The sequence below is a fragment of the Megascapheus bottae genome, chromosome 17 (genome assembly GCF_031878675.1).
Source record: "Megascapheus bottae isolate mThoBot1 chromosome 17, mThoBot2.hap1, whole genome shotgun sequence".
NCBI classification, from domain to species: Eukaryota; Metazoa; Chordata; class Mammalia; order Rodentia; family Geomyidae; genus Megascapheus; species Megascapheus bottae.
In genome coordinates, this window is record NC_143525.1 from 20,716,855 (window position 1) to 20,735,580 (window position 18,726).

At 34.8% G+C, this 18,726-nt stretch overlaps 1 protein-coding gene across 1 annotated transcript in view; it reads right to left on the reverse strand.

Annotated features, from left to right (window-relative positions):
- Positions 1–4,982: 4,982 nt before the first annotated feature.
- The window catches only part of Abca5 (ATP binding cassette subfamily A member 5), a 68,694-nt gene continuing 54,950 nt past the window's right edge, over positions 4,983–18,726 (reverse strand). The window contains exons 26-40 of the mRNA XM_090350195.1: positions 17,695–17,808; positions 16,369–16,503; positions 15,348–15,422; positions 14,420–14,511; positions 13,808–13,934; positions 13,415–13,532; positions 13,225–13,316; positions 12,087–12,262; positions 10,757–10,832; positions 10,542–10,636; positions 9,505–9,624; positions 8,104–8,253; positions 7,207–7,286; positions 6,064–6,119; positions 4,983–5,283 (exon numbers count right to left, since the gene is read on the reverse strand). Coding sequence (XP_090206321.1) covers positions 5,176–5,283; positions 6,064–6,119; positions 7,207–7,286; positions 8,104–8,253; positions 9,505–9,624; positions 10,542–10,636; positions 10,757–10,832; positions 12,087–12,262; positions 13,225–13,316; positions 13,415–13,532; positions 13,808–13,934; positions 14,420–14,511; positions 15,348–15,422; positions 16,369–16,503; positions 17,695–17,808 — 1,614 coding nt within the window. The 3' untranslated portion in view covers positions 4,983–5,175. The remainder of the gene's footprint in view (positions 5,284–6,063; positions 6,120–7,206; positions 7,287–8,103; positions 8,254–9,504; positions 9,625–10,541; positions 10,637–10,756; positions 10,833–12,086; positions 12,263–13,224; positions 13,317–13,414; positions 13,533–13,807; positions 13,935–14,419; positions 14,512–15,347; positions 15,423–16,368; positions 16,504–17,694; positions 17,809–18,726) is intronic.

Below are 18,726 nucleotides of genomic sequence, written 5' to 3' on the forward strand. Positions count from 1 at the left end.
TCAAGTTCAGGACTGGAAAAAAAAAAGTCCTATTTAACAATAAAGCTAATTGGTATCTTGTCTGTAGGGGAAAAAGTACTGAACTGCCAAAACCTGAAACTGAGATTGGGTTAATCACAGTTGCAAGCATAAATGTAAAAGTCTGAACATACAGGAAAGGCTAGCCCAACAACTGAGAGCCAAGATTCTGATGGTAGAACCAGTTTATAGCTATACTAGTATTTACTTTACAGATAGCTCATTCTGTCCCAAAAGTTAACTAAGCAACTTAATTAGAACCTATTTTTTGGTCTCAGGAATCAAAGAAGTAGATTTTGGTGTCTACCTTTCATTAGCAAAAGTCTAACCTGGGCAAGGTTATTGTATTCATGAACTTGACACCCTGATCATCCAAAAATCCTCTACGTGCAGTGTTGATAGTAAGTCTCCTAATTGGTTATTTTGTGTATATTGTTTAGTTGATGTGCTTGAAATGAGAACTTGTTTTGCTTAGCTTTAAAAAGCAATTTCTATGATTTGCTAGAGTTACGTGCTTGTAGAGCATGTGGTCATTAAAAAGATTGCCTAAGTATTTGAAAAAATTAGATTTATTTAAAAATTCTAAGGAAAGAGTAAAATATATAAGCAGTGCTAAATAAATGGAAATAATTGTTAAATGAATAAAGTATAAGGGATTAACAAATCCATAACTTATAAAAAGATCTGTAAAATATTTAAAATATGAACATGAATTGAAACTCATTGCCAATGTTCTAATATTTCAAAACTCTCCTCATATACTTAAAAAAATTACTAACAAATTTCATGCCAGGGTTTTGCTTCAATTTTAATATGACCCCACTGCTAATGATCAATGCTAAATAACAAAGAATCTATTTCAGTATACAAAATGAAGAGTTTGTCTTAATTTTCAGTTCTCAGAGATTATTAACAGTATAAGTATATTCATTTTTCTTAAAGGACAGCATTGAGAATTATATATAACATCTGAATAAAAATAAGTAACTTTTAGAACAGCTGATATAAAAACAATTCACCTGAGAATAAATTCATTCATTGTAATGTAATATACATTTTCAGAAAAGAAAATGTAAAACCAATGGGAGCAATGTTAAAAACATATAAGGAATACATAGTTATAAAGCTTATTTATGGTACATAAAAATATAGGATGTTATTTTAACAGAGTCAAAGCACAAAATGTTGAGTGACCAAGAGAATCACAATAAAAGCAATGAAAATGCTTACCTTAAGACAGAATAATTGTGTTCCTACAGAATACTGCTAGTACTACTTGCTAAGCATTCATCACAGTACAGCTAGTTAAATGAGAATCTATCCTCTGCCTCCTGCTGGATGGTAAGATCTTACATGGCCAAACTGAAGAACCTTTTGCTGGATATATAGTCACTGATATAATTGCTGAATTAGAAAAGCTACTCCAAAAATATTTTAATGAATTGGAAACAGTGACAACTGATAACATTTTGCCAATTTAAAAGGAAAAACAATGCTTTTCAAGAAAACCTATAGCCTTTTACAGAGAGTAACTAGATGGAAAAAAAGATAAAAGATAAGGTACACTCGAAATGCTTTTTGTGTTATCAACTAAGTGGTTCCATGATGTTATTAGTAATCAGTCATTCAGCAAAGGCCAGTCTTTTTTTTGGTTGGTCATGGGACTTGAACTCTGGGCCTGGGCATTGTACTGTAGCTCTTTAGCTTAAGGTTACCACCCCACCCCTTGAGCCATAGTCCACTTCCAGTCTTCTGGTGATTAATTGGAGATAAGAGTCTCCCGGACTTTCTGGGCTGGCTTTGAACCTTGATCCTCAGGTCTCAGCCTCCTGAGTAGCTAGGATTACAGGCATGAGCCACCTTGTCCGGCTAAGCCCAGTCTTTACTCCATCTTTAAAATATGATTGTGACTGGACAATACAGAGTAGATAAGTAATGCTGGGTTTTTTTCCATCTCTTGCCTAAAATATATATTCATTTATTTACTTTCATTTATAGGAATATTACTAAGATTAGTAATTTATGCCATTTTAATAGACATGGAACAATACATAATAAACTTTCAACTTTTTGTCTTATCTTCTCAGCTCACTTACCCATGCTTTCTTAAGAATTACATGTCACACCTGAGAAAGACACTGTCACATTACAAAGAGGGTATCATAATTCATGACCAAAATATATTCCCTTTGAACATGTAAAACCTAAAAGAAACATAATTCAAATGTCTTATATAAAATGGGTATGGGTTTCATTTACAAAACAGTAAAAGAGCTGAGCACAAGCAGTAAGAACATGATTGGTCAGCATAATTGACTCTCATTTCGTAGGAAAATAATTTACTTTGCACTGATCACAGATTCACAAAATGTTAAGTGACAGTTTCCAAGTCTACATGAAAGCAAAAACAAAACAAAACAAAACAAAAACCACAAAAAAACAAATAAAACATGTTCTATGTTGATCATGCTGCAGTATTTAAAAAACAACACATTTTTAGCCAGACACAGAGGCTCAATCCTAGCTCCTAGGGAAGCAGAGATCAGGAATAGCTATTTGAAACCAGCCTGGGAATAAAAGTTCAAGAGACTATATCTCACTCAGTAACTATGTCTAGTGCTATAGATGTTACACCAGCTGACTGGATAAGCACTATGGCTTGGCTCAGTGGTGCACACCTGTTATCCCTAGTGACATGGGGAAGTCCAAGCAGGAGGATGAAAGCTCAGACTCCTCTAGTTATAAATTAAAACTTTATCCTGATAATAACCAAGGCAAAAAGGAACTGTAGGCATGGCTCAGGTGTCCAAGCACCTGCCTAGCAGGTCTGAGGCCCTGAGTTCAATTCCCAGTATCTCTGAAAAACCATGAATAGAATAACATTTTATTTGTTTTGAATAGCCAGGTACTTGGAGGAAAAATAGTTTTCAGTGACTGCCCTAGTAAATAATGAATATACAGCTTTGTTTCATATACTGAGTATACATGCTCAAGGTTATAGGTAATCACAAAATCACACCCAAAGGAAGGCCCCTAGGTACTTAAACAGGTAATAAATATTAAAGGATATCTCTTTAGATTTATGGCACCATTTAGCAATGACTTGCTTAGAAAATATAATGTGCTATTTAGGTAAGGTTTCTCCAGGAGATGTGTCTTGATTGTATTTTTCATGCAGTAGTTATTAGCTAGATGTATAAGTAAGACTCTCGGGTAAAGAATCCAAAATTACAGTTTGGTTTCATGAAGTAAGCTCCTGCCAACTAAATCTTGTAAGGTGAGAACTTAGCTATGGGCTGTAAAATCTGAGTATCTTTGTAACAGCAAGTCAAGTAAATATCTTTAGTAATGACTATAGTTATTGCCAATGCAATGGAGAGAAATGAGTTGTGTGATTTGTGCTGAGATAAAGAACTATTTTAAATCAGTTGCTGTCATATTACACAACTGAGATGAAAGTTACCAACATTAAATAATTAATAACTTGTCTGAAGGGGCTATTTTAGGTAAGTCAGTACAAATATTTCTGTTGTCAATGTTGTTTTCTAATGCATTATTCATATTCCCTATATAGTTTTTAAGATAATAATTTTTAGAACTGTTTAGAATATAATACCAGTGAGAATTATTTATGTTACAGCTGTGGTACATAAATTGGCTATATAAGTAAATATTTCTAAGATTATATTACCCATATCTTATTTCAACTACGTCACAGAGTTGAAATTATATATATGTACTCTAGTTCTAATTTTTAACTTAATCTTTGAGTTTATTTACATTTTATCATGTTCCAAAGTACTATGGGAACTAAATAAATCTACAGATTGATCAACTTTAAAACTACAGAAAAGAGATTGAACTAATAAAATTTGCCAAGAGAAATGGTGATCCAATAAATTACTTTATTCAAAAAAATTATATGTACTCTTTGTGAAAAAGACAATAGAAAAACGTATCTTCCATGAAGGATTGGGGAAAAAGTATAGATTAAGTCTTTTACCTCAATCATTGTAGATAGTCAAAGAATAATATGCCCATTATTAATTTTATTATAAGCCAAAGAAATGTAACTTCTAATATTCTACTACCTAATGCCAAAATCACCTACTAAAACAAGTTTCACCTCACACATTTGTAACTGACAACTGCCACCTAGTGGATGCTACTTCTCTCAGCATGCTACATAAAGTTTTATGGCTTACACAGGATTTTTTGGGGGGTGAGTGTGTGGGGGAGTTGATTCTGGGGCTTGAACCCAGGGACTAGCATTGTCCCTGAGCTCTTTTGCTCACAGCTAGTGCTCTACCACTTTGAGCCACATCTCTACTTCCAGTTTTCTGTAATTGGAGATAAGGTCTCATCATGGACTTTTCTGCTTCTGCTGGCTTTGAACCTGTGATCCTCAGATCTCAATCTTCTGAGTAGCTAGGGTTATAAGCGTGACCTACCAACACTTGGCTGGCTACACATTAGGTTTTAAAGAGTGAGAATTTCTACACAAAGTTCCCTTCCAAATTTATAAGAGGGAAGTTAAAATTTTTTAGAATGCCTTATTATATCCTCTCCACTTATTAGTTATATATTTATTTATTTATTTTTTGCCAGTCCTGGGCTTGAGCTCAGGGCCTGAGCACTGTCCTTGGACTTTCTCAAGGCTAGAGCTCTACCACTTGAGCCTCAGCACCACTTCCAGCTTTTTTCTATGTAGGTGGTACTGAGGAATCGAACCCGGGCCTTTGTGCATGCTAGGCAAGCACTCTACCACTAGGCCAAACTCCTGGCCCTATATTTATTTTTATTTGGACTGGGATATTACATAGTTATGTAAAAAGGATACAGACTTTCAAAGATACTATTACTATTTCTTTAAATCACACATTCAGAAATACTATTTTTTCAAAAGTGGAAAGGATGACATACAAACTACATTCAGTATACACTCCAAGATATAAACATACAGGTTGAATTAATTACATATCAGTTTTATTTAGAGAAAAGTAAAATACACAACCACAAAATACCAATTAAAGAGCTTAGGAAAAACCCAAATGCTTTCGTGTTTGTCTAGTTATTATTCAAATAATAAACTTTTAAACCAAAGTTAAAATAAGGTAAAGAAATAAGTTCAATATCATTAAAGTGAGCAACACAATCTCAAAATACTACTCTGTCTTCCTGTGTTCTTTCCCACCAAAGTGTGCTATTTAAAGTGCCACAGCTATTGTCTTCTTCCTCTTGCTCTTTGGTAAGTTCTACAAAAACCTAGGTAAAAGGAAATAAATAAATAAAGCATTACATATCTCAAATAACATTTAACTAAATTAGAAATGATATAAGGGTATGTCTAATTATACTAACAAGTACCAAAAGACTGACATAAGCACTATGCAAACAAAGTATCTCTCTTAACTACATATATGCAAAGATGAGTGTTTCTTAGAAGACTAATAAATTAGTTCCCTTGTTAATATAATCAATAGTATTTTCATAAAAAAGAAATATTTAAGCAATTTTAGAGGTTTTAATATGAAATACCATCATCATTAATTACTTTAACAAGCTGAAAACTCAGCTATTCAAAGTAAGCAAATGAAAAGTAACTTCAATTATTCAGTATTTTATATAAATATATAGTTATATAAACTATCTACTACACCCTACACATGTATAGAGAAGATTTGCCAATTTAAAGTATCTTCAAAATAAAACTAGAAAAAAAGCAAAAGAACCACCTAAATTACTCAAAGGGGGTTGGTGGCACAAGTCTGTAATCCCAGCTATTCTGGAGATGGAAATAGTTTGCAGCCACCCTAAGGTAAAGCAGAAGACCCTAACTGAAAACTAAACTAAAAGCAAAAAGGACTAGGGGTGTGGTTCAAGTCACAGGCCCTGAATTCAATCTCTAATACAGCTCCCGCTAAAGATTATCCTACAAAATTCTATAATATCAACATTTCTGTCCCTTTTCAAGATAATAAACCCAAATAGGTGCTTTGGACACTTTCTGCTGTAAAATAACTTTTGTAATTAATTATGTAATACCTGCTCCAATGTTGCTTGAGAAAAACTGTATTCTTCAATGGCAAAAGTATGTTTAGCTATTAAAACATAAAAACAGTATTTTACTGATCAATATTTCTAAAGAATGAAATAGGACTAGCTACTAAGGTAGCACACAATGTTTTTTTCATATATTTTTATTGTAATTAATAGAAGGGTTACATGATATTTGCCAGATAAATGGTGCATTAATTCCCATACATTGATACCCTTTCACATGTCTTGGTCCCCATTTCCCTCCCCTCCATCTCACCTCTCATCTTGTTTTCCCCTGTTCCCTATCCAATTTCAAATAACCAAATACAAATATATCCGATATATCAGGTAACAAAGTGAGATACTGTAACAATATGAGATAACCAAGGGACAGCAAAAGAGATGAGAGATAACATAGTACCTTAAGAACAACAATCATTCATTATATGGCTTCTGTTTCTATATCCTAGAGATCCTTTCATTTAAAGCCTCTGTAAATGACTCATTTAAACCAGAAGTTCAGTCCCACTCTCCTTTGCTCTTCCCCTTGCTGGCCACTCCTTGGAGCCTAGAGCACCTTAAATAGGCCTAAGTGTCCTACTTTCTCTATTTTCACTATGACTAAGATTTTTCCTTCTTCTGTCCTTTACCTTCATCTCTGGTATTCTTTTCTTTCATTTTTCTTTTTTTAATCAGAGACCAGGACTTTCAAACTTGGTATCTGATGTCTTGACTCACTGGCAGGTATTCTACCACCAGAGACTTGGTACTTACTTCCGGCACTAAGAATTCTCTCCAAAGTTCTGCTACCACTAGAGGCCTGATATCCTTGCTCCTTAAATGGCCCAGTAGGAATCAAGGATTCGGTAACATAATGTCCTGGCTGTTGCACTAAACTGCTGTGAAATTCACTAATCCCTCCTACTCTAGTGTGATCAGTGTGGCAATCTCCACTAAACACTCCAGGTTTAGATATGGGCTTTTTTTTGAAACTGCTGACATTTGTTATCTCTGAGTCAATGAACAAAAGTTTATTTCTTATATGTCACATTTTAAATCATAAATTGAGTATCTAGTTTTAAACTTTCTAAACAAGAGATTTCATTAATATGAGAGACATCTCTTACAATATTGACAAATACTATTTACCTTCTTCCAGCTTAGAAAAACACTGTGAAAGAGACTGAACATCTTCCTTAGGAATTTTGAAAGCCAGAATAGAAGAAAAACTGAAAATGAAGATAAAACAGAAAAATTTAAAAACTGCTACTACTGTATTCTAGGCTAGTTTAATTTTCTTAATTCAAAATGAAACTCTACTAATCACCTTGTATTTATTTACATAAAAAGTGTGTGCAATGACACTAATTCCATGGATAGTAAAATAACTGTTATTCCTATTAAATAAGAGCTAAATAAAAACTATCATGGACAGTATTTGAGCCTTTTTTTAAAAAAAAAAAACAGCTCTAAAGATGTAACTATTCTTAAGCTCAGGGCCTGAGCACTTTCCTTGGACTTTCTCAAGGCTACAGCTCTACCACTTGAGCCTCAGCACCATTTTCGGCTTTTTTCTATGTATGTAGTACTGAGGAATCGACCCTGGGTCTTCGTGCATGCTAGGCAAGCACGTTACCACTAGGCCAAACTCACGGCCCCTAAAGATGTAACTCTAAATACAAAACTTTATTCGTCAGATTGCATTAGTCCTATACTGATGACAGATATGTTGAAAGTGGAGCTCTGGCTCAAAGTGGTAGAGCTGTAGCCTTGAGAGAAAACTCAAAAACAGTGCCCAGGTCCTGAGTTCAAACCCCATGACCATCAGAAACACAACCAAAGAGACTGGTATGTTAATGTAAGACATACAGAGATATGGATACAAGGCTTTGATCTCATCCTTAATATAACCTTTTATGATTATAGCTGTATAAAGAAAGAAAAAATATGGTATAAAAATCAATGTTAATAAACTCTTTAATAATAAAAAGAAAGATAAGTACATTTTAAAAGTTGTTTTTGTTTTGTTTTGCTTTGTTTTTTTACCTTTCCTGACGGCTTGCATTTGGGAAAATATATTGAATTTCTCTTTGAAGGCGATCTATTTCTATGTTTTCTATCCAGTCCTTTAATTTAATTTCCAAAAAGTAGCCTTTGCCAAATTTACTTTTTAGATGTTGTACTGTCCCAATACATCTAAAGTAATTAAAAAAAAGATTAGATATAACATGGCTTGACAGTTTCCAAGCATGACTTCTCTCTGCCATTTTTTATACAACTATGTTGGGAAACTTCTACTTATAGGAAAGTTGTAGAAATAAGCCAGCACCGCCATATGTCTTATCGAGGTTTAGTTTCCCTACTATCATTTATATCCCCGTTGTACACTTGCTAGAATCAAGAAACCAACAATATTACATAAGCATGAACTAAACTCGAAGCTATCCTCTAGTATCTTTGCTTCTTTTCAAGGATCCTGTTCTACACTATACTTAGCTATGTCTCTTAGTTTCCAATGGTCAGTGACAATTAATTTCTTTGTTTGTTTGTTTGTTTGTTTGTTCATTCATTCTTTTTTTGTCAGTCATGGGGCTTGAACTCTGGGCCTAGCTGCTGTCCCTGAGCTTTTCAGTTCAAGGCTACTGCTCTTGCCATGTTGAGCCACTGCGCCACTTCCAATCAGTGATAATTTATTACTCGTTTCTTTGTCATAACTGCATACTTTTCAGAAGTATTAATGTTATACTCTTTTGGAATGTTGTTAATTTGGGGTTTGCCTAATATTTTTCTCCAGATTAGAGTATGTTGTGAATTTTGGACACGATACTGTACAGCCATGTACCTACACTTCTTATCTTATCCAATAATATTATATCAAGGAAAACATATATGTTCAATATTGCTTAGGTAGGATATTAATCAGGTTTCTCAACTATTAAGTTGTGATATTTCTTTTTCCATATTAGAAACATCTATCTAAATGCAGCATAAACATGGGATTGGAGAAGATTAAACTCCCCCTTTTTGAGTGGGCAGTATTTACATATATATTTAGAAATCATTCTGGAAGGAAAATCTGCCTCTTGCCTTTACTAATTATTGATTGATTCATTCATTCTATCATTATTTATGTATAAACTCTGGTAAATCCAAAACAATGCCCAACTATTTTAAAAATAACAAGTATTAAGCCTTAAAATGACATTATAAATTATAAATTACTGCCAATTACAATAAGATACCCAGCAATATTTGTGAAAAATATTAACATATGTCTAAGTAATTCTAAAGGGAGTCAACCAGTTCAATTTTTTTAACACTGAAAATAGTGCAAATTAAAAAACAAAAGAAAACATATACATACTTTTTAAGTTTTTTAAAGAACCACATTCAAAATGTACCTCCTCTACTTTTTTTCCCTGAAAGACATACTGTTTAGACATCTACCTTAACTGTCCAGATACCATAATAGCCACTCGGTCACAGACAGCCTCTGCCTCTTCCATGTAATGTGTGGTCAGAATAGCAGCCCGCTTTTTGTTTTTAAATGCAGTTCGAATTGCTCGCCTATAAGAGAGAAATAAAATCAAAAGAAGAGGAGCACAAATGTTTGTTAATGAAAATAATGCATTCTTTTGGTTTTTGTTTTAGTCCTAGGGCTTGAACTCAGTGTGTAGGCTGTCTCCCAGCTTCTTTTGTTCAAAGCTGGTAGTCTACTGCTTGAACCCCTGTTTACTGCCAGATATTTTGGAAGTTTAGTGGAAATACAAGATTCACAAACTTTTCTGTTCAAGATGGCTTCCAACCATGATCCTCTCAGCCCCTTGAATAGCTAGGTTACAAGCTTGAGCCACCAGTATCCAGCAAATAATCCTTTAACTAAAAAACAATTACTTTACTAAATATCAGTTACTTTACAAATATCAGTTACTGCAGCTATTATCTTATATATTATGTTTATCTCATAATATATTAATATATTCCATTAACATTTTCTAATATATATTTTAAGGATTATATAATTTTTCCATTCCAATTTTATTTTTTCTGAGATTTGAATCATTGTCAACTATAAAGAAATTCATGATTTCAAATGTTTGTATGAGCTAATAGTATAATAAGGGGGCTGGAGTATAACTCAGATCACTTGCCTGCCATGTGCAAGACCCTAGTTTAAATCCCCAGCACCACAAAATAAATAAAAATCACGTATTTTAGTAATTATCCATCACATAGTTTCCACTGTGGAATATATAAAATACTATGAACACTTCAAGGAAAATAGGCTAAAATTTAAAAGGTTAGGGAAATCTTTATAAATCCAAAGTTAATTTTTAATTACAGTATCGTGGATTATACAGGGTTTTATGTCAAGGTATACATATAACTAATGTATAACTAGTTAAACTAAAAGACACTATTCTCTTCTTCTACAGTAATAACTAAAGGCAATATGTGTCAAGTGTTTGCAGAACTATACTCACCACATGTGCTGTTTGGCTTTAGGGTCCATACCTGTAGATGGTTCATCTAACAGAGTCACTAGAGGATTACCAAGCATGCTCAGAGCAAAGCATAACTAGAGGGAAAGGAAAAAGAGAGAGGTGAATGGCTTATGATTCACTATAAGGAAGTCTTATCAACTAATAGAGCACTGAAGTATCAATATAATTGACATATTACTAGCTTTAAAAAGTACCTTTCGCTTAATTCCTGCAGGTAGTTTTTTTGTAGTTTTTTGAAGATGTTCTTTTAAATCAAGGGCATTTGTTATTCTGAAAAAGAAATAATATAAAATAAATGTGAATACAAATTTTATGATCATTTGTATTTTTTCTAGAAGTTATTTAGTTGAAGCTTAGTCCCTAGTTTGTATCATTTAAACAAATTAATATCTTGATAAAATGATTCACTTTAAAATACATTTCAAAGACAAGTGTAGTGGTACATATTTGAAGTTACAGCTACTCAGAAGGATGGGTGAGCAAATGAAGTCAACTTCATGGAAGGGATGGGAGAACAACTGAAGAGGAATGTTGATCAAGAGTCATTGTATTTATAACCTAACACATGAAATGTTCATCTCATTCTACAACTACTTATAAGAAAAAAATTTTTTTTTGCCAGTCCTGGCCCTTGAATTCAGGACCTGGGCACTGGCTGTGAGCTTCTTTTGCTCAAGGCTAGCACTCTACCATTTGAGCCACAGCACTGCTTCTGGCTTTTTCTGTTTATGTGGAACTGAGGAATGGAATACAGGGCTTTATACATGTAAGACAAGCACTCTACCACTAGGCCACATTCCCAGTCATAAGAAATTTTTTTAAGGTAGAGGCAGGAGGATTGTACTTTGAGGATAGCTTCAGAAAAAGAGAAGGAAGAAAGTGTCTGCAAAAGTAAAATAACTACATTGGGGAAGAAGCTCAAGAGGTAGAATGCTTGCTTAGGCTAATATGCAAGTACTGGGATTCAGTCTTTAGTACTAGAAAAAATAACCATAAAGATTTACAGACACATCGAGCACGGTAGCTCATGCCTGTAATCCTAGCTACTCAGGAGGCTGAGATTTGAGGATCAAGGTTCAAAGTCAGCCCAGGCACAAAAGAACCTGAGACTCTTATCTCCCATTATCCTCTAGAAAACTAGAAGTGGGGCTTGACGAGAGAGGAGGGGGTTAGCCTTGAGCTGAAGAGCTCAGGAACAGGACCCAGGCCCAGAGTTCAAGCCTCATGACTCCCCCCCAAAATTTATATAGACACATGCCAGGCACAATGGCTCATGCCTGTAAACCTAACTACTCAGAAGGCTAAGACCTGAAGATCATGGTTCAAAGCCAGCCCGGGCACTAAAGAACTCCAGTTAATCACTAGAAAACCAGAAGTGGGGATGTGGCTCAAAGAGTAGGGCAATAGCCTCAGGGACAGCACCCAGGCCCAGAGTTCAAGCCCCACAATCATCATCATCAACAACAACAACGTGAAATGTAAACTTCCTGAGTAACAAAAGGAATCTAAAGACAATTACTTTACCGACTTATTACTTCTTTCATGTCACTGGCACTCATTCCTTTCACAGCTCCATAAATTTCAAAATGTTCCTGCAATGTAATATCTGGCCACAATGGGTTTATCTGAGGACAGTAACCCATACACTTAATGTAGTTATCATCTTCAGCTGTGTCTGAAGTATAATCTCCCAGAAATACCTATAGAAATACAAAAACCGATTTCTGGTGACTATTTCTGCTTATGTTCTATTGTGAAGGGTGTAACTCAAACCCTTAGAGTATTAGCAAGTCAGATTTCCACTGCTTTCTGATGATGGAAGCTAAGCTGCAGTTCAGTGACCTGGATGGAAACAGTGACTATCCTGCAATTCTATGTAGGAAAGCCAGGCACTCTTTTTTTTTTTTTTTTTTTTTTTTGCCAGTCCTGGGCTTGAGCTCAGGGCCTGAGCACTGTCCTTGGACTTTCTCAAGGCTAGAGCTCTACCACTTGAGCCTCAGCACCACTTCCAGCTTTTTTTCTATGTATGTGGTACCGAGGAATCGAACCCTGGTCTTCATGCATGCTAGGCAAGCACTTTAACCACTAGGCCAAACTCCCGGCCCAGCCAGGCACTCTTGTAACTAGGACAATCATATATCTCAGCCAAGGAGTTAAGGGAAATCAGTCATTTAAATTTCTTGAGAATTAGATAGAGACATAGGGAACAGCTAAGGTCAAATCTGAAAGAAAATAAATAGTATGTCTCTTATTTTCTAGGAAATTAAAAAGGAAAGAGATGAGAAATAGGACTAGGATAGTATTGTGAATTTTTTTTCACCTAATAGCAAGTGATTTTCTTATAATTAGAGACTAACAGATGAGTCAAGACTAGTTTTCCTACTTTCTAAAATACAACTGCTTCTCCCAGTAAATAAATAAATAAATTATTAATATGTAATAATTATAAAAGCAAAAATGTCAGGACATATGTATTTGCACTGTGGGAATAAAAATTTCACCATATGTGTTTTCACAGAGCAAAAAGATCATAATTTATCAAGCTATACTAAAAATGGTAAAAACACAAAGCTTGAACATCAAAACCATAGTCTGCCATGAATTAAGACTGTAAATTGTATTCAACAAACCTTATACATATAAACATATGCACATATCATACCTGGCCTGAAGTTGGCTCCACATCACCAACCAGAATATTAATAATTGTGCTTTTTCCTGCACCATTTGGCCCTAACAGTCCAAAGATCTCGCCTATAAGAATTGAAAGAAAAAAGTCAATATGCAGATCAAACTAAAAATGGAAATTACTCTTTTGAAAGTTATTTCAGAAAAGAAAAAAAAATGCCAACCTTTTTTCACACAGAAAGAGATGTATTTAGTTGCTACTTTCTTTACTTTCCTTGAATGGAGAAAATCTTTCTTGTCATCATATTCTTTATGCAAATTGCTAACCATGATAGCTGGCTTCTAACAAAGGAGAGAATTTTAAGAGTCATCATTTCATGACAGTGTTCATACCTCATGTCTGTATCATGGGAATTATTTCACTTAGCAATAGTGTACCTAAAGTTTTCCACTAGTGACGCAAGTCATAGCTTATTAAATAGTATGCTCACAAAAACATTTATTCCATGAGTGAATGTTTTCAGATTGATTCATGTACAAAGAAAAATATTCTAATTCCTATACACTGGAAACTTTCTTTCATGTTTAATATAAGTTAGTCATAAAAACTAAGTTACCTCTTCACAGCATTGGCAACTCATCAGCTCCTTGACCTTCAGTCTCTCAGCTCTGACATCTTCATCTTCATTCTCATTGTTTGGAGGATCTGGAAACTTCTTGGTTTTGGACTTTCTGGAAAAGGTCCTAAGTATATAAAGATAGTAGATCTTGAAATAAAATACTAAGAGGTTTAAGCATTAAAACAGAGAAGATTTTTTTTAAAGAACATTGACATGAAAGCTAGGGATATTAATGAAAGGTGAAATTACAAGAGACATTTTTCACTGATTTTTGGGAATTATATTTATATGATCTAAATCTATTCATTATTCATCATTGAATGCTCTGAATAATAAAGGATACCTCCCAGAGGCAGATGGCAAAATATATGTTCAGACAGTTTAGATGATATAATTCCAGTTGCATGAAATGTTTTTAAAACAGGCAAATCTCAAAAAAGATAAAGTAGATTTGCTGGTTACTAAAGGTAGGGCATGAGGATACAGAGAAGTGACTGTTAATGGCTACAATTTTGTTTTAAAATGCTAGAAGTTTTAAAATTATGCTGATTGTTGCACAATAGTGTAGATATCAAAGAAAAACATTAAAGGGGAAAAAAACCTGCTGACCTGAAAAAGGGATCCTTTCTTATTGATCTGCCTCCATGTTTTTTCTCATAATATTGCAGGAGGAAAATCCACAGAATACACTGAAGGTAAGGCTAAAAGAAAAGCATGTGACCATTCATGACTAAATATGACTACAGTGTGTTTTAATTTCCCCATGTGCCAACAGTACCAGGAAAATATACATCAGGTTCCTTAGCATCACCAAGAAAAATTTTAATCAGAATAATTTTATGTTTACCATGACTAAGATAATTTAAATTAAACATTCTGGGTTGGGGTTTTGTTTTGGTGCTTTGGAATAAATCCAAAACCTCATATATGTAAGCATGCACTGTGCCACTGAACTATATATATCCAGTCCTAAATTTTAATACAAACTAAATTTAGCTCTTTTTTTTTTTTGCCAGTCCTGGGCTTGAGCTCAGGGCCTGAGCACTGTCCTTGGACTTTCTCAAGGCTAGAGCTCCACCACTTGAGCCTCAGCACCACTTCTGGCTTTTTTCTATGTATGTGGTACTGAGGAATTGAACCTGGGTTTTTGTGCATGCTAGGCAAGCACTCTACCACTAGGCCAAACTCCTGGCCCCTAAATCTAGTTTTAATAAAATTATTCTTCACACATTTTTCTACCTCTGTAATGTTCTTTGGTTATCAGGCTCATAAAATATAACCAAACACAAAAGCTTTGCTCTTGCCTTTATAAGACAGAATTGTAATTAAACAGAATTTATAATGTAAAAATGATAGGTGTAATAAAATGGACACAGTAAATGAAAGGTGTTATCAATGGAATATATGCAGACTAGGCAGCAATAACACATTTTTAAGGTACTTTTTTATGTAACAGAAAAACAAACATAAATAAAACAGGACAAATTAGCTATTCTTAAGGTAGCATACTAATATACAAAACCACTGTTTTTCTTACCATTATAACAGCTACTAAAAGCTTATCCCATGGATTGAAAGTATTTTCATGTTTTGGTATTGTCTTCCAAGAAACCTAAAACAAAAAATTTTTAAATGTGTATACCATATGTGTAGAAATATTTGGACTAAAGTAAAAAAAATTTCAGCAAATTAGTACTCTCCAAAAGTTAGCTAGTTATGCATAGTTATATGTTAGATTATCAATCTAAATTAAATTTTTCTTGCTACAAATAAATGATGGCAGGTATACATTAAACAAATCATACTGAATAAAAACAACAAAACGGAGTTGGTTAGTAAATAGTAACCAAATATCCTAAAAGAATCTGGCCAGCTGCCAGTGGCTCATGCCTATAATCCCTAGCTACTCAGGAGTCTGAGATTTGAAGGTTGCTGTTTGAAGCCAGGCCAGGCAGGAAAGTCTGTGAGACTCTTATCTCCAGTTAATTAGCAAAAACTGGAAGTGGTGCTGTAGCTCAACATGGTACAGTGCTAGCTAGCACTGAGTGAAGAAGCTCAGGAACAGGGTCTAGCCCCTGAGGTCAAGCCCATGACCAAAAAAAAAAAAAACAAAACAAAACCCCAAAACACACAGTGACTTTTCTCTCTTAATTGCATGGAAATTTGTTTCAATTATCCAGTTTTACTAAAAGTTAATCTACTTTTTTCTGATTTCTTAGAAAAAAGCTATCGTATTCTTTATGTTGTCTCATCCCTTTATGTTCTATAGATTATTTGATACTTGAGAAACTCCTAAAAACAAAGACTGGGTGACATCAGATTATACTTGTATTTACCTGCATCATTTTGAGCATCAAAGGACACATATGGGCAAAATCCTTCTCTTTTAATGATCTTATATGAAAAGACCCACAATTACTTTAAATTGTTAAATTATAACTATTCAAGTATTAACAGTTAACTTGACTCATTTTACTTCTTTAGTATAAAAACTAAAATCTCAAAGACCACATACTATGTACTTATACTTTTATAGTATTAAAATATGCACAGCTTACCTTTATGAAAGAAATAAGGCAACCCAGAAGTGGATAGATAGGAACAGCTATACAAAAGGCATAATGAAAAACTGCTGTAACTGTATATCCCATGAAGAAGGTTATTTCAGTGATTACAATGCAAGTCAATGCTGTCTGAAGAAAAGCAATGAGAAAACAAGTAAGAAAGGTATACCAATGACATACATACTAACTTGTAAACTGCTGGCTCTGCATTTGCTGTTGCAAGCTAATGAAACATAAAACCAGGAGTTCTTGGTTAGGAAGCATCAGCTGGCTGGCCCCAGCAGTTTTTGTTTTTTTTTAATGCTAATTGTGGGGCTTGAACTCAGGGTCTGAGCACTGTCCTTGGGCTTTTCTCAAGGCTAGCACTCTGCCACTTGAGCCACAGCACCACTTCCAGCTTTTTCTCTGTATGTGGCATCGAGGAATTGAACCTGGGTCTTCGTGCATGCTAGGCAAGCACTCTTACCACTAGGCCAAACTCCCAATCCCCGTTTTTCTTTTTTCTAGTTCTTTTTTCTTTGCCAGTCCTGGGCTTGAGCTCAGGGTCTGAGTACTGTTCTTGAACTTTCTCAAGGCTAGAGCTCCACCACTTGAGCCTCAGCACCACTTCTGGCTTTTTTTCCATGTATGTGATACCAAGAAATTGAACCTGAGTCTTCATGCTAGGCAAGCACTCTACCACTAGGCCAAACTTTCGGCCCTCGCCCCAATGGTTTGTAGCAGTTGTCTTTGCCATACTTCTGGTTAAGGACTTTCAGCCACCCCCCTTTATTAATGCACAAAAAGATGTCACCAGAGAGTGCTTCCCTAACATGTATGAAGACCTAGGTTCGATTCCTTGGTACTACATTCATAAAAAAAAAAAAAGCTGTAAGTGGTGCTGTGGATCAAGTGGTAGAGCTCTAGCCTTGAGAAAGTCCAAGGACAGTGCTCAGGCCCTGAGGTCAAGGCCCAGGACAGGGGAAAAAAAAAAAAAGATGTCACCAGTTCTGTCTCTACATTCTGCACTTTTACACTAAGAATAATCATGCCTCTTAAGTAAGTTGCAAAAAGAAACCGAAATAGTAGGGTTGGGAGTATAGCCTAGTGGCAGAGTGCTTGCCTAGCATGCACAAAGACTCGGGTTTGATTCCTTGATACCACATATTTAGAAAAAAGCTGAAACTGGTGCTGTGGCTCAAGTGGTAGAGCTCTAGCCTTGAGAAAGCCCAAGGACAGTGCTCAGGCCCTGAGTTGAAGGCCCAGGGCTGGGGAAAAAAAAAGAAAGAAAGGAAGGAAGGAAAGAAAGATAGATCTAAAATAGCATAAAATGGGACTTACCACAGAATAGATAAATGACCAAAACTCTTTGGTATTTAAAATTTTCTTAAAGGTGAAAGAAGCAACATATGTGAACAGAATCACTGATGGAACATACCCAATAAGGCAAAAAACCTGTAAATCAGAAATGTGCACATTTCTGTAAAAATATCAATTGCTAGTAACATATAACACAAAATAATATATTAGCCAATAACTAATCTTTACATTTTATTCCTTCACAAATCATGTCAACACTGAAACTGTGGTTACTTGAAGAGTTATTACCCACATTTTAACTCATCAATAAAAACCAAGCTTTTAATCTGACACTAATACTGAATTAATCATTTAAGATGAATACTATTTTTACCTGTATTTGGGAGGAATTTTTGGGGCTGATTTGCATGGCCAAGCCCACTTGGGCTTATATATCATATACAAACATTATACATTATATACAGGTGAGTCCTATCCTTGCCTCTTATACCAAGTAAAATATTATCTCTTGTTATTTTTATTAGGAAAAGCAAGTGTGGCTGGTTATAATCATCTCTCAATTATCAGCCATTTAAAAATAACACAGTTCATGTATGAGCATGATTTCTGCCCATTTGTTTTTGCTGGTGGAAGATCTCACTCTCACTTGACTTGCTCTACTAGCATTCTATCACTTGAGCTACATGTCTAGGTTTGGTGGTTATGTTGGAGATGGAGTCTTCTAGGTTTTCTCTGCCCAGTCTTGCTTTGAATCATATAATACTACAGATCCAGCACCCTAATAGCTAACATCACAGGCACAAACTGATGGTGCTAAGCTTACTAGTATAGGGCAGAAACCAATGTATTAGGGGGAAAGTGATAAACATTCTTCATTACCCTTTCACATGTCTTGGTACCCATTTCCCTTCCCCCCATTTAGCTATTTTGCCTTGAGCAAAAAAGCTCAGGGACAGAGCCCAGGCCCAGGATTGACACAAAAAGATTTAGTATATAAGAAAACCCACTACTTTCAAGGATTTTTTTTTTTTTTGATGGCCTTTGGACTTGAAT